The following is a 23,843-nucleotide window of genomic DNA, read 5'->3' on the forward strand; positions in this document are numbered from 1 at the left end:
TTGCTCTCCAGTATGAGAACCAGACCAAACTGGCCCTGGTTGGGAACTGGGGCACAACAGGCCTCACCTACCCCAAGTTTTCTGATGTCACGGGAAAGATCAAGCTACCCAAAGATAGCTTCCGCCCCTCAGCTGGCTGGACCTGGGCTGGAGACTGGTTCGTGTGTCCCGAGAAGACGTGAGTCATGGGCAGGGAGGCTGGGAGACCCCCTCTGCCCTGGTCCTTTCTCTGAAAGGCTACAGTCCTATGAATTGCTCTACCTGTTCCTGTTGTCCCTATGCTGGTCATGGGGCTTCACTTGAACCCTTCCAGGGCCAGGGGCTGGCTAGGCGCTGTTCTTTTCTGGAAGGGCTCTACCAACTGGAAAGTCCTTTATTATTTACGTTATTATTATTTTATTTTGATGTTTATTTATTTTTGAGAGAGAGAGCGCGAGCGAGCGCCGGGGAAGGAACAGGGAGGGAGACACAGACTCCAAAGCAGGCTCCAGGTTCTGAACTGTCAGCACAGAGCCCTATGTGGGGCTTAAACTCACAAATTGTGAGATCATGACCTGAGCTGAGGTCTGAGACTTAACTGACGGAGCCACCCAGGTGCCCCAAGAAAGTCCTTTATTATTAAACTAAAGTTGGCTTCCATTTGAATTTGCATCTGTTGGTTGCAACCTTCTTCTCCAAGAGGCCACAGCCTGTTTCTTCTTCTCCGTGTCAACCTTTCCTGTGCCTGAAGCCCCTCCTTTGTCTCTCAAGTGCCTCTCAGAACAAGGCTGTATACCTGCATCACTGTCCCTTATCTCTTTTTCCTCTCTCTTTTCCTGTTTGATTGACATTCAACAACTGGATTTTTTTTTTTACTTTTTAAAAATTGAAGTTTAACATATATTATCTCAAGCATGCAAATCTTTTTTTATAATTTTTTAAATTAAAAAAATTTTAAAATTATTTATTTTTGAGAGACAGAGACAGCATGAGCAGGGGAGGGTCAGAGAGAGAGAGGGAGATAACAGAATCTGAAGCAGGCTCTAGGCTCTGAGTTGTCAGCACAGAGCCCGATGCAGGGCCCGAACCCACGAACTGTGAGTTCATGACCTGAGCTGAAGCCAGTCACTTAACTGAGCCACCCACGTGCCCCAAGCATGCAAATCTTAAGCATACAGCTTGATGGCATTTTCCATTTCAACAACTATCTATGGAGCTTCAATTACCCACCAGAGTGTTGCTGTCTTCAGCCCTCTTTCTCTTTTCAACGTCTTTTTCTTTATCTGGGGTGGTGCCATATTCTTCTGTCTGTGAGTGTCTCTAGGTGTCCCTGTGTCCCTTTTGCTCTCTCCCTTTGACCCTCTGCCCCTCCTTTCCCTCTTCTCTTTACCCTCTTGTTGTTGGTGGGGTGAGGCTGATGCAGGAAGCTTGGCTGAGGCCTTCAGGTCCTCTGCTGGAGGGGTTGGGTGGGTGGGGAGGTTCTGATCCCTCCTCTCCTTCAGCCTGCTCCATGACACTGACGCGGGCCACCTGAGTTTTGTGGAGGAGGTGTTTGAGAACCAGACCCGGCTTCCTGGAGGCCAGTGGATCTACATGAGCGACAACTACACTGATGTGGTAAGTGGGTGCTCGAATGGCCAGTGGGATTTGCTTTCCTGGGGTCCTGGACGTTTGGGCTCAGGAGGAGCCTGCAGCTCAGGGGAGATGGGCATTTCCTCCCCTGTTCCTGAGTCCCTCCCACTTCATGATCTGGTTTCTAGAGAAGCAGTGTGAGAACTGGTGGGGGTTGGACTGATCTTGAGCGGCACCTGGGGCTTCATGGATGTATTTTGTCATGTTGCATCTTTTTTGCTTCCCTGATAACACCTGTCTCTTCTCACACTTGCCTTTCCTAGAATGGGGAGAAGGTGCTTCCCAAGGATGACATTGAGTGCCCCCTGGGCTGGAAGTGGGAAGATGAAGAGTGGTCCACGGACCTCAATCGGGCTGTTGACGAGCAAGGTGGGCAGCACGTGGGGCCCGTGGGGCCCGGTGAGACCCACCCCAGCAAGTTCAAGGGGTGTGCTGGTGGAACAGCTGAGTGCAGGGTCTTTTGCCCTGTGGCACTAGCCTTCAATGGGCTATTTCATCCAGGGGACTTCTCAGATCAGCCCATACTTGTAGCTATAAATTAAGAGTCAGTGGTCATTCGTGAGCCTGTGAGTGTGCCCCGGAGGGAGAGAGAGCCTCTGGAGAGATGGGGAATGGCCGGGCAATGACTGACAGGTGCCCTTCCCCCAGGCTGGGAGTACAGTATCCCCATCCCCCCGGATCGGAAGCCAAAGCACTGGGTTCCTGCTGAGAAGATGTACTACACGCACCGTCGGCGACGCTGGGTACGCCTGCGCAGGAGGGACCTCAGCCAGATGGAGGCACTGAAGAGGGTGAGCGCAGTAGGGCGGTGGGTGGGGATGAAGCCCTGGGTGGGTGGGGGGAGGCCAGCTGGGCAGAGGAGCACACCTGCGTGCACAGACACATGCGTGTGTGCTCGGGACACGTATAAGGCACATGAGCTCCCGCGAGATTCTCACAGATCACACCAAGTACATGCACAGTGCGCACACAGATCTTACCATGTGTGTCCAGATGCTCACAGACAGAACACCCAGATGCCCATGACTATGCAAGGAGATGCATTTGGAATTGCACACAGACCAGGAAGGTACAAAGACATACCCAACTCTGGCCATGGCTGGCATGCGCTTGGCTGCAGGTAGTTTATTGAAGCAATGCTCTAGGGAGTGTTGGGAGTGCAGATGTGGTCTTAGGCCAAGTCAGTTTTGGTTTGAGCTATGGCTTGGGGAGGGGTGCACCTTGGAGTGGCAGAAAATCATTCACACCTGGAGGCAAGGGGTCTAGGGTTTGTACCCTCTTAGCTATGTCATCGGCTGGGCGTTGCTGGGGGTGGGCTGAGGCCTGTATCCTCCCAGGGGGCTTGCTTCCTTCAGCACGGGCAATTCCCTGGAGAAGGGGACCGCTGGGAGCTGGTAGGTGGGGACGTATGTACCATGTGAGTGTGCTGGCTGGTAGAGTGGCCTCGGTGGGTGCCCTCAGCATTTACCAGAGGCTGTGTACACAGTGCAAGCACACATGCCCGCAGGCATGCCCAGATACCCACAGGACAGAGGCATAGCATGGGTACATGCTAGTGCACACAGCACACACGCCTGCTCCTGGAGTCCCCCGGCTGCCAGGTCTTGCGCAGCCTCTGTGCCCACCTTCCCCAGGGCCTCTTGCTCTGTGTTCTTCCTTCCCAAGCACGCCGTTGAATTTTGGTCCAAGAACCAGCCTCCCCCAGTCCAAAAGTAGCCTTTGGCGTCACCCAAATGTTTTCCTTTCTCTTTGGGCACAGAGAATCTAGACAAGGATGTCCCTGGGTCCAGGGAGAAGAAAGTTTTGAGGCAACAAACCATTTCTGGTGCCGTGAACCAGACAGACCCGACTCTCCTTTGTAGGGGCACCCAGAGGACAGAGGGGAACCATGTTAGGCAGTGCAGCTTGCCCAGTTCAACTGCCCTCTAGGACTGGCACTTGTTGCTTAGTTCATAGCCTGAGCCTGAGGGGCACCTGGGGACAGTGTCAGGTCACCAAGTGAATAGGAAGGGACTTCCAGGGCTCCCTCCAGGTCTGGGAAAGCATCCCCTCGAGGAAAAGCAGAGTGGGAGGGGGGTTCCTCCACAGCTGACCTAGGCCTAGCCTCAGGAAGGAAGGGCCTGGGGCCAGGAAACAGATCTTCATTCACCCACTTCTATTTTTATAAGCTGGGAGGTGAAGAAGAAAAAGGAAATGACAAGAAAACCTTGGATCCATGAAATCCACTCATAATCCGAGTAAACAAACCAACCCAAAGCTGAGTGTTTTCAGCACTTGACCTTCCCTTTCTGCCTCAGGTCCCCACACCCCGGGGAGCCTCTTCCCCTGCTGATTTTCTCTCCTGGGCTCTTGTCATTGCAGAAGCTGCTCAGAGCCCCCCTCCTCCAGGTGGCCTTCCCAGGTTTTCCCACCCTGAGGGTACTGGTGTGGAGCGGGTGGGGAATCTTGGAGGGCAGGCTGGAGAGGCACAGCAGGAGTCCAGCCCCAGGTCTCCCTGCCAGCGGCCCAGCAGTGCCTGAGTCGCCGGTTCTCCCCCTTCTCCCCCACGCAGCACAGGCAGGCAGAGGCGGAGGGCGAGGGCTGGGAGTACGCGTCGCTCTTCGGCTGGAGGTTCCACCTGGAGTACCGCAAGACGGACGCCTTCCGCCGCCGCCGCTGGCGCCGCCGCATGGAGCCCCTGGAGAAGACGGGGCCTGCGGCCGTGTTCGCCCTGGAGGGCGCTCTGGTAGGTGGTCTCTGGGCCCTGGTGGGTCAGCACCGGTGCTCGCTGTCCCAGGGCTGTTGAGGGCTGAAGCAGGAGCGTGTGGGATGGGATTTCAGATGGGACACCGGCTGCTCACCTTGGCTTCAGTTCCCTTGGGGTTGCCTGTGGGGAAAGTGGGTGGCAGTCTGGGTGCACTTCTGAAATAAAATGACTCCCTTCTTGGCACTGGGAGTCCTACTGCTGCTTTGTGTTGTCCCGTTGGGAGCAGGCAGAGAGGGTCTCGGTCTGACCTATGACTGGAGCCAAGGGACCTGGCTCTTCTTAAAAAATTTTTTTTTCAAGATTATTTATTTTTGAGAGAGAGACAGAGACAGAGAAAGAAAGAGAGAAGAGAGCGAGAGAGAGAGTGCGCAAGCAAGCAGGGGAAGAGGGAGACAGAACCCCAAGCAGGCTCTGTACTCTCAGCACAGAGCCCAGTGCGGGCCTGGAATGCAGGAACCGTGAGATCATGATGAGAGGAAACCAAGAGCCAGATGCTTAACTGACTAAGCCCCCCCCAGGTGCCCCTGGCACTTCTTGGAGAGGCTGGTTGCTGCAGGGTGGGTCTGGGAGGCTTTGGCCTCACCCCAGGGAGTAGCCAGAGAGGTCTAATAACTCCTGAATGTCCTTGGTTAGACACGAGTGCTCCTTGGTTGGACAGAAGCCATCTCATGGCATCCCTGGGAATTCTGGGGGAGAGATGTACCTCAGAAACAGAATCTGCAGGCTGGCTGTCCTGTCTTAGGGCACACTCTCTGAAGACAGTCAAATTGAGGCAGCTAGGTTACCCAGGGTCTGGCTGATGTGTTCCCTCAAAAGATAAGTAGGCCCTTCCTGGCTGGTCTGAGCAGTGCCATTCTCTGCTCTGCTTTGGCCTGGGGATTCCTGGAGGTGGGAGGAGATGCCCAGCCGGAGACCCTTCCTCTAAAATCCAGCCAGTACAAACCACTCCTCTGACCCCGGAGCTTTGGGCTGTGGCTCAGGGAGGAGGGCCCACCAGCTTCTATAGCCGACGGGATCCAAATGTGTCCGTATGCACCAACTGTGTGTGTGTGTGTGTGCGCGCGCGTGTGCGTGCATGTGTATGTGCATGCACATGCACATGTGCATGAGGATTTGGTCTGCGGGAGGAGCAGTGGCTGTTTGCCCTGAGCCAAGGAGTACAGGGGACAGGCCCAGGATCTCATGGGATGGATACAGCAAAGGGAGGTGAAGTTGGTAGTGGCCTGAGAAGGGTTACAGCCCTCTCAGGCCTCGATGGTGGGCCAGGTCCAGGGGTGGCAGGGTGGGAGAAGAAACCCTCTGGGGGCTGGACAATGCCAGATGTCTGATGATGTCTTGGGGCCAAGTTGTGGGAGGCAGTAAGGAGACAGCCGAGCTCTGGGCCGCTGGGCTCGTGCTCAGGCTGGGCGGAGGGAGCTGCTGCCCCAGCTGGAGCAGCTGCACCTGTTGACTTCCTTTGTCCTGTCAGAAAGGGCCTGGCTTGGGCACAGGGCAGGACCTGGGGGTGGTCTTGTGGCTCCAGTGGAGGGGTGGGAGGATGAAGGCCTCTGTGTCAGGGCCATGTCTGAGAAGGCTGAGCAGGCACCCTAACGTGAACAGACGCTCAATTAAATGGGCTAAAGAGAGAAAAGGAGTTTAAGGGCTCAGATTGATGGGAGAGCCCGAGAGGCCAAACAGGCCTTGGGCCTGACAGGACACTGTTTCTGACTCGCTCCCGTCTTGGCCTCATTCTCACACTGCCTCACTCTGTGTGGTAACAAAGATGGCGTCCATGAAAAAGATTGATGGCAACTTTACAGCCAGCGACATCCTGGTAGATAAAATAGCGCAGCCTGCCTGGCATCCTCTGTTTCCTTCACAGCTGGAGGGCCCAGAGAGGAGAGTGCTATTTTCACCATAATGCTGTGACAGTCTTGTGTGTGACTAACTAGCTCTCTTGGTCATGTGCCCATGCCGGCCTGAAGGTGAGGAATGGAATGTTCTGATTGGCCATCTTTGGTCATGCCCCTTTCCTGCAGCTGACAGCACCATCAGGATGGGGAGAAGAGTATCTGGAAAGGAAAAAAAACACAAACAGAAACAGTGCTGGGCAAAGAGCTACTGATGATGGCCACAGGACTCTGTTCAATGAGCAGTAGGGAACCAGTGTGCGTAGTTGAGCAGAGGAGTGCTCTGGTCAGAGCTGGGCTTCAGGGCTGTTGATCAAATAGTCATGGAGGATGGTTGGGGTGGAAAAGCAGAGACCATCAGGAGTCTTGGTTAGTGATCTGGGATGAGGTGACCATCTCAGGTGGGAGCTAGGGGCGGGAGTAGAGGGAAGTATAGTGGCAGAGTTTGGGGAGGGTCAGATGGGCCCAGAGTCTCCGCTGGGCGCCTGGTAGGACCTTTCCCGTTGCCAAGCCATGGTGCGGGCGGGGTGGGCTGTGATGAGTTCACGGTTGGCCCTGGCAAGTCTGACACACACGGTTAAGTGCTGTGTGAGGAAGGCGGATCTGGCAGCCGCTTGCAGGCCGCCCAGGGCAGGGAGGCCAGGGCCGTGGGAGAGAGGACGCAAGGCCAGAGGGAGCCAGAGACACATGGATGGAAGTGTGGATGGGTTCTGGGGCTGGCCAGGATTTGGGGAAGATGATGAACAAGGCTGGGGCCCCACTGCCAAGCTTTCATGGCTCGGTGACTGGGAAGATGAAGAGGGGTACTTCCCAGAAACGGAGAAACCAATCCGTTTATTCTTGATGTGGGAGAAAATGTCACGAAGGAGCATTGAAATCAAATGTCAAGGCAACAGACATGGGAAGGTGGTTGATTGTGAAGCGGATGTGACTCGCCTGTGATAACGCAGAAGAAACCAACATAGTGAAGCCCTCTGAGTCCTGGGGGAACTTGGCTGACATAGAGAACCAGAGGCAGACAGTGGTTGGAGAAGCTCGATCCCACAACCTGGAGTTGGAAGACACGGCTCTGGAAAGTCTCTAGGTGTGGCCAGCATTTGGACCGGGCCACAGGCCCACTTGACAGTAACTATCTGGACCACTCTGTACTTTAGTGAATCAAATCTCCATCAGTACCAACACACACACACACATACACACACACATACTCTCTCTGTCTCTCTCTCTTTGCTCCATGGCCACTTTTATGTGCCCCTGCCCCTGAACCTGCTGTCTTTTATCCTGGGACATACTGATGCCTCAGCAAGGTATGGGGGCTAAAGTCCACCCTGCATGAGGGGTCCAGGTGGCAGAGATCTCTGGGTGCCAGGACCCAGCTGCTGTCCTGGGGGCTGGTCTCACCCACTGGTCACTGATATTTGCTGATTCACCAGGTGGGAGCTTGGTGGGATAGGTGAGGCTTCTCAGGGAGCAGGTTTGGCTTGGATTCTGCCCTTTCTGCTTCCTAGCTGTGGGCAGCTCACTTATCCCTTTAGCGATTCAGCTTCCTCACCCATGAAAGGCACCGCATCCTAGAGGCATTGTAGGGAATAATGACATGATACTTCTTTAGTGCTTCTCAGCCTTAGTCAACATAGGAGCAACATGGCGGCTTTGTTGCACAGTCTGGATCCCATATCTGGGTGAACCTGAGAGTCTACATTTCTAAGAGGTCTCCAGGTGATGCCAGTGCTGCTGGTCCAAGGACCATCTCTGACTGATAGGGATGTGAAGTACATCGCGCCTGAGGAAGATGAGGAAGGTGGTCACGTTCCCCCCGCCCCCAACTTGGATGCCTTTCTTTTTTTCTTAATGTTTTTTTTTATTATTTTGAGGCAGAGAGAGAGCAAGGGAGGGACATAGAGAGAGAAGGAGAGAGAGAGAATCCCAGGCAGGCTCTGTGCTACCAGTGCAGAGCCCAACTCAGAGCTCCATGGGGGCTCGAATTCACGAATCGTGAGATCATGATCTGGGCCAAAATCAAGAGTTGGATGCCTAACTGACTGAGCCAGCCAGGTGCGCCCTTAGATGCTTTTCCGAGAGAGGCAGAGTGTATCCATTATTTAGGGAAGGTGTGTGGCCAGGGTCCTAGAGAGGGTAGCAGGGTATGATGATGTGTTCTCCTTGCTCCTTGGTGGGAGAAAAGTCATCTTTACATCTAATGATCCTGTGATGTGATGGTGGAAGCCTGGCCTTCGGGGAACTCTTGTCTCATTCAGATGTGAATACAAATAAACCCCATAGGATCTGCATCTTTGAAGTGCTGGAGGGCAGAATAAGAGTCATTCCAGAATGATGGTGTCTAATGAGGGAGGCTTCTTAGAGAAGGACATCGGGAGGCAGACTTTGAAGGAGTCAGGGGAAGGGCTGTGGGTGGTGGACTCCCTGGTAATCTGACATTTCTGGCTGTCCAGGCCCGAAAACCAGGCCTGGGGCGCCCCCTTGCCTCCTACCGTCCCTCTTCTGGCCCTTGGGTCCACCAGCAGGCTGAGACTTGCCTGCCAGTTTCCCTCCTGAAGACATCTTGCTGGAAGGCAGGCTCTGTCTGCTCATTAGCACGGGCAGCCTTTCCCTGAAACCTTCTGCCGGGGCCAAGCCTGGCTCCCTCCATGGAGCGGGAGGTCCTGGCTCCGTCTGCTAATCGTCTGCTGTCTCCATCCCGAGCATTATTTTATTTTCATATTATTCTTTTTCCAGCTAATATCCTGGCATTCCCAAAGACACCGGTTTCATAATCTTCCTGGCATTCCCAGGGAGCTGGGAAGCAGAGCACAAAGCTGCTATTATAACGCGTTCCATCCAGCCTCCCTCTCCTCGCCCCACACCCCTTGCTGCCGCCACCGCCGGCTCCCACCCAGGCACCCCTAGCCGACGCCACCAGCCTCTCTGGGAACTCTGGTGACGGCTGCTGGGATGAGCTCACCGAATCCATCCTGTCGCCCTTGCCCTGGGCCTGCCCTCCATGTGCAAGGATTTTTCCAGAGCCCTGCCTCTGTGCTTGGCCCCGAGTGTTCGGAAGGGTTTTCTGAAATGCCTGGGCCTGGGCGGGAGGGAAGGAGATGAGGACTCGGCAGCATGTGCTCATAGCCTTGGAGATTTTTAGAGCTGGAAGGAACTTTCATGTTCGGAAGGCGCTCTCCACCTGGCTTTGGATCCCTTTAAAACTGGATGCATAGTTGTGGGTGTGCGGGTGTGATCTGTGTGTGCATGTGTGTCTGATGCGTAAGCCCATGGATGATGTGTGTGCATATGCAATAGGTGTGCAATGTGCCTGTGTGATATGTATGTGCACATGTGTGATTGCATGCATGTGCAGTGTGCAGATGCATGTCTGGGGTGTGTAAATTCTGACATAAGGTCCATGATTTTCTCCAATTCTCAAGGGAATTTAGGACCCTAAAGAGGATAAGAATTACTACAATCCATTTTACCCTGTTCCAAAGATCAGGCTGAAATCTTTATATGCATTGTCTCATTTTATCCTCACGGTGACCCCACAAGACTGGATTCTATTATTATACCCATTTTACAGTTGGGGAGACTTCCAATTGAGGAGGTTCCAGAACTGTGCTGTCTACTACAGTAGCCACTAGCCATATGTGAGTATTTAAATTTACATTTAAAGTAATTAAAATAAGACAATTTAGTTCTCCAGTCACACCAACCACATTTCAAGTACTCAGTAGCCCCACCTGGCTCATGGCTACCATTTTGGACAGTGTGGCTCTAGAACAGTTTCATTGCTACAGAAAGTTCTATTGGACAGTGCTGTTCTAGAACAACTCTGAGCCCCTCCTATTACTCCAGAAGAAACAGACCTGAGAAGGGATTTGCCTAGTGGCCTGGTGTGAGTCAGTTCTAGAACCAGGGCCAGACAATGGGCTCTTCTGTCCTCTCTCCCCAAGTTCATATCTCCATTGCTATTAAGACGTAATGTCCTCCTCCTAGAGAGAGCCCTTGAGTGGGGTCCTAGGGAGGGTCCTGGGCAGTTGGCTAGAGCCCCTGGGTGTGGTCTAGCCATGTGGCTTGGCTTCCCTGGGGCAGTTAGAGAGGAGTTGGCACCACTACCCTCAGCCCAGGAAGCCTCCAGTTGGTTGTCAGAAGCCTGAGTCTTGACCTGAAGTGAAGAGGCTTTACAGAGACAGGCACTCCAAGACCAAGCCTAGGAGCAGAGGAGAGCTGCTGGGAGTCAGAAGTGCTGGGAGGGGGGCTGGGGAGAGGCTGGTGCCAGAGAGGAGCAGTGTGGGATTTGAGCTGGCTGAGAAGGATGTCAGATGCGAGTGGGAAGGGGAGGGGCCGTCTCTGCACCTGGGTGAAGCTATGCTGTATGCAGAGTGTACAGGCCGGTTCCCAGAGCGGGTGCTTTGACCAGGGGCAGTGTCTGGGAGGTAAGAGGGCTTTGCCTCATTAAATCATCAAAATCCCCGCTGATCTGCACAGGCCGGGGAGGTGGCTGCAGGTTTCCCTGGGTTCTGTTATGAAGATGCTAACTGAGAATCTGTTCTCTACCTGGCTTTGTGCTAGCGGGAGCTAACTGAAGGCTGGCGGGCCGCTCGAGCCTTGTCTGCTGCCTGCCCCCCCCACCCCAAGAAGGACCATTTGGGTAATTCCTTTCAATGGGTGGACCCCTGCATCAGTCTCACTCCAGATTTGGATGCTGAAGTCTAGAGGGTCCAATTGTGTGTCCAGGTACCCGAGACAAAACGCCAGCACATAGGCATGCATGGGTGCTGAGAGGCGTGTGTGGCACAGCTGGGCGGATGTGTTGGGTGCCCCATGCCTGTATGGTACATGCACTGTGGTCTGTGTCCACAATTGCTGGGGTCAGGTTGTAATTTATTGTCTGTACTATGTGTAATTACACTGGGACACAGGCATAAGCGAGGCCATCCTAGACACACTGGAACCTGGTCATGGCCCTGATGACGGAGGCACCCTGGCATTGGATAAAACCTGCTTGAGCATTCTTTGCAACCTCCACATTTGGAGACACGGAAATCCTAGAGGGGCGCCTGCGCGCTCACACACACACACACACACACACACACACACACACACACACACACGCACGCAGACGCGCCAGCCCACACGTGGCATCGTGGATTCTCCAGGTTTCCTGATTCCATTCCCAAGCTCCCTGGGGGCCAGCCAGTAGTTTTGCAAGGATTTTGGCAGCTGCTTCCAAGCCCCGGCTCCAGCTGTAAATTGAACGGGGGTGCACCCTTGCCTGCTATTCTACTTAAGGTTGCAATCAGCCCTGATTAGGAAGGGAGGCCTGTGTTCCCGAGTTCCCTCTTTTAAAGCGTTCCCCTCCTCTGGCCTGGCCTGCTCGCCTGTATGGGGTTTCCCTGGAAGCCGAGGCTGGGCAGCCAGGGCCGTGACGTGGGCCCTGGGCTCCCCAAGGCTCTCAGCCCTGTCCTGCCCCTGAGCCTTGCTCTGGTGCTGAGTTCTGATGGGGAAGCAGAAGCTGGGAAGATCCCCGAGAGGCTGCCAGGAGACCCCCTGGCTCTGCCAATTAATTTGCTGTACGATCCTAGGGAAGATATTAAGCTCTCTGGGCTCCCGTGTTTTCACTTTCTGGATGGGAGTAATAACAGCCCAGCAAAAAAATAAGAATCTGCCCTTATAGCACAGGCATTGGCAAACCGTAGCCTACAAGCCAGGTGTGGCCTCTGCCTGTTTGTTTAGGGGGGGCTGTATGGGCACATGGCCGTGTTCATTTGTGTATGCAAGGCCTGTGGCTGCTGTTCTGCTATGGTGGCAGCTGAGTAGTTGCAATAGAGACCATATGGCCTGCAAAGGTGTATTTCCTCTCTGGCCCTTTATGAACAACATTTACCGGCTCTTCGAGAGCCCGTATATGTACCATGCATTGCCCCCTGCCCTGTTTATGTATTATCTCCCTTAACCCTGCCAGCAATCCTAAGAGATAGATTTTATTACCACTCCCATTTTACAGATAGGCAAGTTGAGGTACAGAGAAGGCAAGTCATAATTATCCTGGTGGTGTTTCCTCACAGCAGTGTTATGGAAAATTCTATAGATCACAGTCACAGTATACGACCCCCACCCCTCTGACCCCTACCCCTACGTTGGTGTTTGTTATTTGGATGTCCTAGCAAAGCCAGTAGCAAAGACGAGATCCTGGCAGTTCACCCTGGGGCGTGCTGGTCAGTTAAACAGCTGGCTCTCCAGAAAAAACATCCAAAAAACAAACTCAGCCTGGTTTGTAGCACTTGCTGGTTTCCGTGGCGTAAATAGCCCTGCTGTGGCCGATTTCAAGCTACCAATGTGGCATCGCGAAGAGTGTAGACGGGAAGAGATGAACAGTGGCAGATGGTTAGATAGTCTTTCCAGCCCCACAGATACACTAGGCATAAATAACCTCAGGAATAGGATAATAGTCAAAGGTTGTAAAATAATTAGGAAGTGATGACTTTGAGTGTCATCTTCGTTTTTTAAAAAATATGTCTGTAGTTATAAATCTATGCAGTGTAATTGTTACAAATGGCTGTGTTTAACAGCCGGCTTGTAGTACACCTGAAGATTTAATAATCTGCTCTTGGGAGCCATGCGGGCCAGCTCCAGCACCTGCTGCTCTAGGGGGTCCCTGGTCCTGTTTACATAAGAGATTAGGGCCTCAGTCATAGCAGCCTCCCCGACAGCTCTGTACCCTGTGCTCTTTGGGTCCATCAGACATTGGAATTGAGTCCTCCTCATGCGGCCAGGAGAGCAGCTGGCCCTGAAACCTAGCTGCTTGACTCTGATGGGGTAGAGGGTACCCTAGTAGCCCCCCTGAGGTACCCCTGGGGCTCTGTTGTTTGCTTCCTGACCATCCTGGTGTGGCTTCTGTCTTCTGCCTGCTCAGCCCCAGGGACCCTCTGCTCGGCCTTTCTGCTGCATCCACCGCTGCCCGTGCCCCTCCATCCTCCTTCCTGCCCCCATGTTCCGGCTCCTGAGCTGGATCTCTAGGCCCTGAGTGGATGAGGCATGGGACCTCTGCCAAAGGGAGGAGGTGTGTGTGGCAGACAAGCAGTGGTGCAGGAGGAGTTTCAGACACCCTGGTGGTCTGGTACTTGGTCTTGGATCCAATTTAGGTGGGCCAAGGAGTCCCCTCATAGGCTGCTTATTTTCCTAGAACCTGCCCACCTTCTCCTGGAGCAGTGGCTGCACTAAGGTGCTGGGGCAGGAGTCCTCAGCATGTAAAATGGGTTTGACCACTGGCTCTGGGGACCCCTGGGGGCAGCCCCATACCATCTGGGAGGGAGAAACCTCCTCATAGTCGTAAGCTCGGGCTCCTCCAGAGATCCATGGCCGCCAGCCGGGCAGCAGCGGGTTGGATGCTACCCAGTCCCCTGGGCGAGCAGCAGGATCCCTTACACAGCTAGCCCCAAGATGGAGTGTGCGGCCACAGACCACAGTCTGGGAGTCGCATCGGCATGAGCTATGGAGGCAGGAATGTGGCTGTGGGAAACCCAATGCCCAGGGCCTGGCCCTGAGGCTGGGGAAGAGCGAGTGCATGGAGCGGGGGTGAAGGGTGGGTGGACAGAAAGCGGAGCATCAGTCACCACTGCTGCTGCAGCCTGGCTTTCTCCACCCAGGGCTGTGAGCAGGAGCAGAAGCAAGCCAGCCTATCTCCCCTGGCCTTGCCCTGCCCCAGCGTTGCCCCTTTAGCTCTGGGTGGGGGGCACACATCCAGCACTTGTCTGCTCCCCTTGAACCAGCACCTCTGCTCTTTCCCCTCCTCCAGGAAGCTTTCCTGCACAGGGCCTTCCAAGGGTCCAACCTGTTGTATTCCCCCCAAAGATGGTCCCATCCTGGGATGGGGGAGGTGGAGTCCCTATCACTTGCTCTTTCTGAAGTGGCATCTTACTCTGAGTCCCCAGAGGGAAGCAGGGTGCTGTCTGGTGTACCCTTTCCTGACCCTTCCCCTGGAACCTGGGGCCTGAATGCTGCCCATGTGGCTTAGGGCAGGGAATGCTGCTGATTCATTTTATGTGACAACTCTTCATTGGATGACTACCAAGTGCCTGATGCCATACTGGGTGCTGGGGATAAAGGAGCATGTCCCAGAGAGATGGAGGCAGGAGAGAAGCTAGGAGAGGTGGAAGGCATGGCCACCACAGCAACATCCAGGTCTCAGTGATGAGTGAGCTGAGGGAAGAGCTCAAGTTAGCTTACTTGGGAGGACATTCAAGGCTGAGAGAACACCCTGTGCAAAGGTCCTGTGGCAGACAGAAGATGATGGATTCCAAATTTAAAAAAACAGAGATGAAAGCAGGAAGGTATCATTTAGCATGAGACCAGAGAGTTGAAAGATTAAACTGGCACCACTGGCACTATTTGCTGAGTGCTGCTTATGTGCTAGGAACCCACCATGGGCTGTGGGTGTCCCACTGCATTCCCTTTTCACCAGTGGTTCTCGGCTGGAGGTGATATCTACCTTCAACCCCGTCCCTCAGGGGACATTCAGCAATGTCTGAACACAATTTTAGTCGTCACAACTGAGGGGTCAGGAAGCTATGGGGGTCTCATGGGTACAGGCCAGGGATTGTGTTGAACATCCAACAAGGCACAAGACAAGCAGAGGGAAGGACTGACAGGAGGCAGGTGCTTCCCAGGAGCTCCCACATCATGGGGCTCCACTGTTTGCTCTGAAAGAAATTCCTGGAGCATGGGTCCTGTATGCCTACACGTGAAAAGCAAAATATACTTGGGAGTGAAGGAAGTGTAACCCTGGATTATCTGTGTTAATGTACAGACTGGGCCCAGGCGACAGGCTGGCCTCTTCAGAGGCTCCCCCCAGAGCTCATGCCGTTGCTGTCTCCGGAGGTGTCCTCATCCATACGTTCACTTACTCACTCGCTCTCCACTTCCGTCTTGTGCACCTGTGTGTGTGAGGTGCGCCGGGCACGTGACAGAATCCTCACAGAGCTCTCAGTGGGGGCAGATGGATGGGTAAACGGGAAAGTGCTAGATCCAGGGCGCCATGCAAGCACGTGGGAGTGGTGCTTAACTCATCCTGGCAGGGAGACCTGGAGGATAAGGCACGCCACCCAAGGGCAAAGGAGGGAAAGAAAGGGGTAGAAAGACTTACATGCAAGAGACGCAGGGACAAGGAAGGGCCCCCCAGAGGGTCTCAGCTGGTTTGAGCATGGAAGTCATCAGGTTGGGGGTGTCTGGGAGTGTCCAGACTGCTGGGGACTCAATTCAGAGGCCACGACTGGACTGGGAGGGAAAGCTGGCCTTCTCTCTGCTCCCGGGGTCTGAAGAGGATGTGTGCATAGCACCCTGGGAAGGTCAGTGGGCCAGAGGATGTAAAAACATTCTGCCCAGGCTGGGAACCAGGGTGGCCGTGGGGCCAGGGCTCTGCTGGGAAGGACCGAACTTACTGGGTGTCCCTCAGCCTGGCTCCTTGTTCTCCCAGCTTCTTCTCAGCAATCCCTATCTGTCATTTTGAGCTGGGGAAGAAGGGAAGAAGAGGTAGGTCCACCCTTGGGGGGTAGGTTAGGGGGTGGGGGTGGCCGAGGTCCCCATGGGCTCCCCACCCTAGAGGAAGGACAGGTGGAGAAGCCCAGGTGGTGTGAGGGGCATGCCCCAAGGGGTCACTAGTTCCTCCCTCTGAAGGACGTTATTTCTTAAAAAAAATTTTTTTTTGTCTTTATTTTATTTTGAGAGACAGAGACAGAGAGCAAGCAGGGGAGGGAAGAGAGAGAGGGAGACACAGAATCTGAAGCAAGCTCCAGGCTCTGAGCTGTCAGCACAGAGCCTGATGCGGGGCTCAAACCCACGGACTGTGAGATCATGACCTGAGCCGTAGTTGGCCACTTAACCGACTGAGCCATCCAGGCACTCCTGAAGGATGTTATTTCTTGGACCTGCTGTCGGCCAAACACTGAGCTAGGCCTGAGCTACCTGGTGCCCACCTGTGTGGAAATCCCAGGGAGGGGGACACCTTTTCTAATCACAGGAGGGCGGACTGCCCTTCGACAGAGACCCAGGAATTGCCACCAGAGCCCCAGACAGAGGCCTCTTGGTGGGAGTGGTGCTGCGGGGAGGCTGGGGGAGCCATCTGGAGGAGGCGTGAGGTGAGTGGGGATGTGCACTGGCAGCAAGCCTCGAGCACGGACGTCCCCGTAGGTACTGAGGGAGTGAAGGAATTACAGGGCTGGGGGGTCAGAGCCAGCCTCCCTCCTCCACTCACCTTAGTACCCTCCCCATGGGGGAGGGGCAAGTGCACTGCCAGGCTGAAGTGGAGGGGCTACAGGAGGCCTGGGCCTTCCACCCTGCCTCCAGCTGGACCCCGTCTTGTCCCCCCAAGGTGCACTGGGCGGCATGTGCTATGGGCTGTCACATGGGGGGCTGGCCCAGCCCCATTCCAAACTGCTTTCCTTGGCGTCCCACACCTCACGCCGGGGTGGCCTGCTGCCCCCCCCCACCCCCAACACTCCCCGGTCCAGCCCTACGTGCGGCCTTGCAGATCCTGAAACTGGGAGCCAGTTGCTGGACTTGGTGAATGCTCTGGTGGGAGGCCAGGATAGCGTGGCTAGGCCAGATGCCTTTTCTGGTGGGAACTGAGGATGCCGGGGGTCCACACCTGCTCAGGAGGGATGAATTCCAAAGACGTGGTGGCCTTTGGGTCTTTCCCTCTCTGTAGTATGACAGCCCTCTCTTGTAGCCTGCTTCCGTGTGTGTGTGTGTGTGTTGAGAGATTGATTGCTTGCTTGATTGCTTTTGATTTCTACCCAGGGCTATGGCTCCTGAAATGTCCACTTTTCCAGCTCCTGGAATAATTTTGAACAAATATGAGGTATATGAACCACCCCCGAGTGTAACTGCAAACTTTACAGTTTATGACTTACTCTGCCTTTTTAAAAAAATGTTTTATTTATTTTAGAGAGAGAGAGAGAGAGCATGAGCAGGGGAGGGTCAGAGAGAGAGGGAGACACAGAATCCGAAGACAGGCTCCAGGCTCTGAGCTAGCTATCAGCACAGAGCCCAGTGCGGGGCTCGAACCCATGAAGGGTGAGATCATGACCTGGGCCAAAGTCAGATGCTTAACTGACTGAGCCGCCAAGGTGCCCCCTTTTAAAAAAAATTTTTTTTATGTTTTAATTTTTTTATGACTTACCCTGCCTTTGTCCCACCTGTGCCTCATTTCTCTTATAAGATCATTAACAGCAAACATTGGTTGAGCATTTATTATGTGTCGGGAGCTATTCTAAGAACAATATGTATTGTATTTCCTTAACAATGACAGCAACTCTTTGAGATAGAGACTGTAGAATTATTCAAAATTTACAGAGGGATTGCTTCAGAGAGGTTAAACAAGCTGCCCAAAGTCACACAGCCAGCAGTGACAGGACCAGAATTGGAGCCCCAGCAATCTGGTTCTAGAGCTTGTGTTGAAGCTGTGATCACAGGGAAGCTGGTCACTGTATCTCCCTGTCACTGAGCGGGTGTCCTCCTGGGTCTCTGATCCCCTCCAAACCATGCAGAACCCCAATGAGAGGCTGCATGGTGGCAGAGGTGGTGCTGGATGCATCAGGGAGGTGGGCTTCTGGTCCAAGGAAGCTGGCGTATGGCCCAGTGGTTGGAGCCCAGTGCTAAGGGGACAAAGTGAGGGGACTGACTGGCTAGCTTTACGTACAGTAAACTGCAGACTGAGTCTGAGGGCAGGCACACCCTCAGCGGGAGTTGGTGAGAGGTGGTGATGATGCAAGATAGCCCCTCCCAGAGCTAGGACCCAGTGCCAGATACATAGGGGGTGGACAGAGACAGTGGACTGGTCACTCTGGCCTCTGGCCTCTCAGAACTCATCCCAGTGAGAAATTCCCCACTGGATTCTCTCCCTTAGAGTCCTTCCTTCTATCAGACTCTAACCTCTCAGGCTGGAATAACTCAAAATTCCATCCTGGTGTGTCTAGTATCCATCAGAGAGAGAGAGAGAGAGAACAGCTTCCCTGTGGACTTGACAGTGGAGTCAGGGTGTGCTGTAGGAGGATGTGCTACCCTAGAGTGCAATTAGAGGCTGATGGCCCAGCCCTCAGCATTGGAGGAGCATCTATAGGTCTCCTGACCTGGACACCTGACTCTCTGGGCCAGTCTCCCTGCCACCTCCAGGCTCTGGGGTCAGAATCAGCCATGACCAGCTCTGTGTCTCCAGGGCGGTGTGGTGGATGACAAGAGTGAAGATTCCATGTCCGTGTCCACCTTGAGCTTTGGCGTGAACAGACCCACGATTTCCTGCATCTTTGATTGTAAGTGATGCTTGGAGGTATCTACAGGGGTGATACGGTTGAGTGTGTAACCTTGTGCTTGTGTGTATGGGGCTGTGTGGCCCAGTGTATATGGGGGGCTAGGGAGAAATGAGTCTGTGTGCCCTGTGTGGGTCAGTGCCTTTTGGGGGTGGGTATGTGTGTGTGGGCATCTGTGAGCACATGCGCACATCTATCTACGTGTGGCATGTGCATCGACTCTATGCTTGGAATCAGGCATTCAAAGCCCTGTGCATTCTGGCTGCCCCCATCATTTATTTGGCCTTTGCTTCTCCTTCCTCTCGATCCCTCTCTCACCAGTTCTCACCAGGCCCAAGGACACAGTGCTTAGGTGTCTGCCTTTGAGCTGTGGTCTGTTCTGATCCTGTGAGCGGCTCACTCCCTCATGGCCGCATAGTGTGACATGTGTCATTTCTGTTGCTCAGACCCTTCAATTGCCCCTCCTAGGGAGAGACTCTACCCTCTCCCCAGCCCCAGCTCTTAGCCACTTGTAGCCCCTCACTTGGCATCTCTGGTTTTTTGTTGGTGCAGATGGGAACCGCTACCACCTACGCTGCTACATGTACCAGGCCCGGGACCTGCCCTCGATGGACAAGGACTCTTTTGCTGGTAGGTGGGCGGGGAGCCAGGGACCAGGGATTGAGAGTTGGGAGCTGAGCCGTCAGACCTTTGGACCATAGGAAGCATGGCCCTGGGGCTTTGTCTATGGGTGGGGGCTTTGGCTCTGTTTGTTTGATTTGTGGAGGTGACTGATATTGCCAGGGTCACTGTGGCTTTCTGGCTGTCAGGAGGCCTTCTGCAGGGCTTGGCGTTATAGACCATCATTTCCTTCTGAAAGCCCCTCTGGCCTTGACCCCAAGGAATACTCCTCTCTCCTGGGTTTCCTTCAGCCTCCTACTGCTCTACCTGCTATTTCCCAGGCTTCACAGTCCTCTCAGTCTGATGGTCCTGATGGCCTGTGTCCTCTTCTCTGGCACTGGGGTACCATCACCTTCCCCGGCTTCATGGAACACTCATGTCAGGGAAGCTTCTGATCCTTTAGTTGATGGGAGACCCTGATGTCCAGCCACATCTTAGGTATCTCCCCCTGGATGCCTCAAGGGCTCCTCAGTTCATCCTGTCCAAATTGAACTCCGTGTGCCCCCCTCCCCTGATCCAGGGGGCCCTTCATTGCCTACGTGGGTCCTGGCATCACATCAGCACGTGTTCATTGGCCACCAGTTTGGGAACCATCAGTCATCCATTCCTGTTGATTCTGCTTCTGAATTTCTCTTGGAGATGTTCCTGAGGCCTGGCCTCACCCCTTCTTATCGGGACACGCTGGTCAACCTGCCTCCCTGCCACTTTCCACACTGCCTCAGACGGATCTGGTCATGTCACTGCTCTGATTGCAACCGTAGACACCGAGAGAGAAGTTCCCAGCTCACAGCCTGGCACACAGCTCCTTTGTTTCCCTTTGACCACTAGCTCTGGCCTTGTGAGCTTTTTGCCAATGTTTGTGGAGCTCGCCCATGTCCCTGACCTTTGTACTCGGCGTTCTCTCTGCCTAGAATGCATTCCCTTTTTAATCTGAACCCTGCAAACTCCTACTCATGCTTTAAGACCAAGCCCAGATGCTCTGACTTTTCCCCGAGCTGAGCTGGTTGTTTCTCCCTTAACGCTGGACCAGTGCCTCCCCAATACCTCTCTCAGAGCTCTGACCACTGCATAGATCAGTTGTCCTGTATCTTTCCCACCATGACTGTGAATACCTCTGGGAAAGGGCTTTATCTTGCCTTTGAACCTGCTGCATTGGTAGCTGAAGAGTGAATACTTACTGAATGCTCACTATGAGTCTAGGCATTTTACTGGCATTATTTCATGTAACCCTTACAACTCTCCTATGAAGTGGGTATTTCACACCCCCATTTTACAGATGAGGAAACTGAGACTCAGATGCTTAACTAAATTGCTTGAGTTAAAATAGCTGACAAGTGACATACCACCCTCCCAAAGCTTGTGCTTAATTGAGCAGGGCTGAGTTCCTCTATGAGAGCACCTTCTGTTCCTAGAAAGACCCTGCAGCCTACAGCCACCTGCCTGACCTCCTCCTGGCCCCGCTCTTCCCCCACATGCGGGCCCACTCTCATTCCTCACCCCTCGCAGCTGTGTTTCCTCGCATTCTGTCCTCTCAGTGACCTGTTTTCCAGCCCCGTGTATCCAGGCACACGGTCGATGGAGCAATTTCTCTTCTGTGCTTTGGGTCCAGGGTGCTGAGCGCACCCTCTGAAAAGCATATGCAAAACCACTGGTTGGTGGGCCAGGGGCAGATATGCAATTGCCCCTTGCTGGGAACCTGCCAGGATGCTTGCTGACAATTGGAATGTAGCCCATGGAAAAGGGGTGAAATAATCCACAGCTTGGCTTCTTCCTCCTTGGGGGGGCGTGAGAGGTGGGGGTGCAGGTGGTGGGCTTGTGTGGGCCTGTGGCAGGGAGGGGGGGCCCTTGTCCTCTGTGGGTCGGGCTGGCCGAGGACCCTGCAGGGAGGGGGCCTCTCCTAAGGAACCCACTAGGAGGCAGCATGCACCCTCGGGACCAGAGGCAGGGTCAGCCTGGTGCTGGCCTGCGGGAGATGTCACACTTTCCATCCCAGTTCCACCCCCTCCCCCAAATAAACATCCCTTGAGCTTTGAGGGCACTGCCCAGGGCTTCCTCAGAGGCCGCTGGCTTCTGAATGAAAGGCCTGATTGACCAGCTGCTGGAAAGGAAAACAGCAGCCAACATGGGTGAACCTATAAAACCCAGAGTGTTTATTTTCACTCCCAAACCCTAAACCAAAGCAATTTCTCCCCTGGCACTGACCCTGGGGTGGCTGGCGGCCGGAGGCTGTGCGTGGCCACCGGCTGGCATTTCTTGGAGGAAACTCCTGTGTGAATCCGGAATGTCTGGGGCCAGGGGAGGGTCTAGCGTAGCGTCTGTCGCTGGTATCACCCTCAGCCTGGCTGCCGTGTGTCTGGGGCAGAGAGGGCTCTCCTCCAGAAGTGCTCCATGGACTCCGACCTGTGGTGCCCTGGGCCTTTCCTGCACTGCTGGGCTCCCATAGCCTCGAACTGTGCTCTCTGCTTCTGCCCTGAGGAGTGGGCCTTGGGGCTACCCAAAGGCGGGGGGCTGTGCCTGCTTCCTTCTCTCTGGCCCAGGGTTTGGGGCTGGGGTGGGGGTGGGGTGGGAGACACATAGAAACTGTTCGGCAAATACTTGTTGCATAATATTAAACTCAGGCAGGAAAGGGTAAGCCTGTGATGTTCTGCCCAGGCTACCTGAGGATTCTGCCTCCCAGTGGGGTCTGAATAAATAGCTGGCATCCATTTTCCAGACACGAGAAGGGTGTGTGTGGCTTGTGGTTGTGTGTGTGTGACCTGTGAAGCAATTAGGCATTAAAAGATGTAAAATGATGCTTAACTCAAATGATTTCTCTTTGACTTGGCATTGGGATTGCCCCTGCTTGGTGAGCATCTATACTGTGCACTGAATTCAGTTTGACTGGAAAAGATATGACTCTTGAGGACTTAGAAATCACATGTCCTCAACACTATAGCTAGTGGGCAGTGTCACTTCCTTAAACTGCAGCCTGAGCTGAACTGCTCTTTGTAGACTGATAGTTCTCAAAAGGAATTGGGTCGGGGCACCTGGGTGGCTCAGTCGATTTAATGTCCGACTTTGGCTTAGATCATGATCTCATTGTTTGTGAGTTCAAGCCCCGTGTTGGGCTATGTGCTGACAGCTCAGAGCCTGGAGCCTGCTTTGGATTCTGTATCTCCCTCTCTCTCTGCCCCTCCCTTGCTCATGCTCTGTCTGTCTCTCTCTTTCAAAAATAAATAAACATTAAAAAAAAAAAAGAGGAACTGGGAAGGAAGCTGTCTCATTCACCAAACTGTTCCCCAAGGAATTCTGCTTTGCTCTCTCCTCCAGCTGGACCCCATGGCTGTGGTTTGAGGGAGCCCTGCTCACACAGCTCCCACCAAGACAGGCACCCCATGGGCAGCTCTGTTGTGAGGTCTCCACATCTCAGCAGATGGTCCTTTGCATGGGGGGAATCAGAAGTTCCTCTTTGAGTATCTCGCAGGTCACTGGGCTGAGACAGTCTGGCTTGGTTTTCACTTAGCAAATAGGGGAGGTAAGTACACCAGTTGCCCAGTTATTAATTGACCAGAGTGGGGTATCTGTTAAAAAAGCAGAAGGTCCTGAGCCCTCTTTGTTGGTCTCATGGCTCCTGGGAGATCAAAGATGCGTGGCAGGTGGGTGGGCCTGAGGAGAGTTGCCCCAGGGCAGGCCACAATGAGGTCTGATGATCCACGGCTGCCCCACAGCTGAGGTCACGTTTGGGGGGGGACCAGTGCTTTAGTTTTCTGTCTTGGGTGGGGCCGGGGAGCTCTTGCTTTGGGGCTTACCGTGTCTGGACCCCAGTCATGGCCCACCCCCCTTGAAGCACACCTTTCTGTCAAGGTTGGCTCCAGCGAGGGGAATTCTCCTGTTGAGCTTATGTAGCTGTTTTCCAAAGTGCATCGGAGGCTTGTGAAATGCTCCACTTAAAAAGGGTCCCTGAGCAAGGGAGACTGGGAAACAGTGCACACTTGAAGATTTACAATGCACAGTGGCATTGAGACGCTCTGAAATGGCTGCAGGAAAGGAGCCTGTTTGACTTGTTTCAGCGCTCATTAGCTCCCCTGGGAACTCGCATTTATGAAGAACACACTTTGGGAAACCCTGATCTATAGGACTCGGTCCAAATTGCTCAGCTTGGATCTGGGACCTTTGTGAGCTGCCCTGCTTCCTCCTCCCTTTTCTATCCTCACCGCCCTGGGCTTCCCGTCCTCAGCCAGACCAGCTCCTGTTGTTTCCCAAATGCCCATGCTCTTTGGTGACTTTGTGTGTGCCACATTGGATGTCTGGAATGCCCCCTCTTCCTTGTCTGCTTTGGTTACTCTTCCTTCTTGAGACTTGGGGTAGGAGACCTTCTTTGGGAAGACTGACTTGATGCCACCAGGCCACATGGGCTATCCCCAACCCCAGCACCTTATACTTTCCCCTATTAAGTTGACATCACCTTGGATTCTGTTGTATAGTTACTATTTTCAACCATAGTCATGATCTTAGCACCTAGATTGCATCTCATTTATGGTCGTATTCCTAGTACTGTGCTTACTGACCACGTGCTGGGCAGTCAAAAATTGTATATTGAATGAATGACGGATTACAAAAAATGCTGGAATGAACATCTCTATATATACAGATTTTTGGTTA

General features: G+C 53.8%; 1 protein-coding gene across 1 annotated transcript in view; it reads left to right on the top strand.

The window, feature by feature from the left end:
* Positions 1-23,843, top strand: part of DYSF (dysferlin) — a 209,043-nt gene that overhangs the window by 105,536 nt on the left and 79,664 nt on the right. Inside the window, exons 27-33 of the mRNA XM_029938519.1 lie at positions 12-178; positions 1,482-1,596; positions 1,875-1,980; positions 2,260-2,402; positions 4,163-4,336; positions 18,452-18,545; positions 19,095-19,172. Coding sequence (XP_029794379.1) covers positions 12-178; positions 1,482-1,596; positions 1,875-1,980; positions 2,260-2,402; positions 4,163-4,336; positions 18,452-18,545; positions 19,095-19,172 — 877 coding nt within the window. The remainder of the gene's footprint in view (positions 1-11; positions 179-1,481; positions 1,597-1,874; positions 1,981-2,259; positions 2,403-4,162; positions 4,337-18,451; positions 18,546-19,094; positions 19,173-23,843) is intronic.

Source organism: Suricata suricatta, chromosome 4 (assembly GCF_006229205.1).
Source record: "Suricata suricatta isolate VVHF042 chromosome 4, meerkat_22Aug2017_6uvM2_HiC, whole genome shotgun sequence".
Taxonomy (NCBI): domain Eukaryota; kingdom Metazoa; phylum Chordata; class Mammalia; order Carnivora; family Herpestidae; genus Suricata; species Suricata suricatta.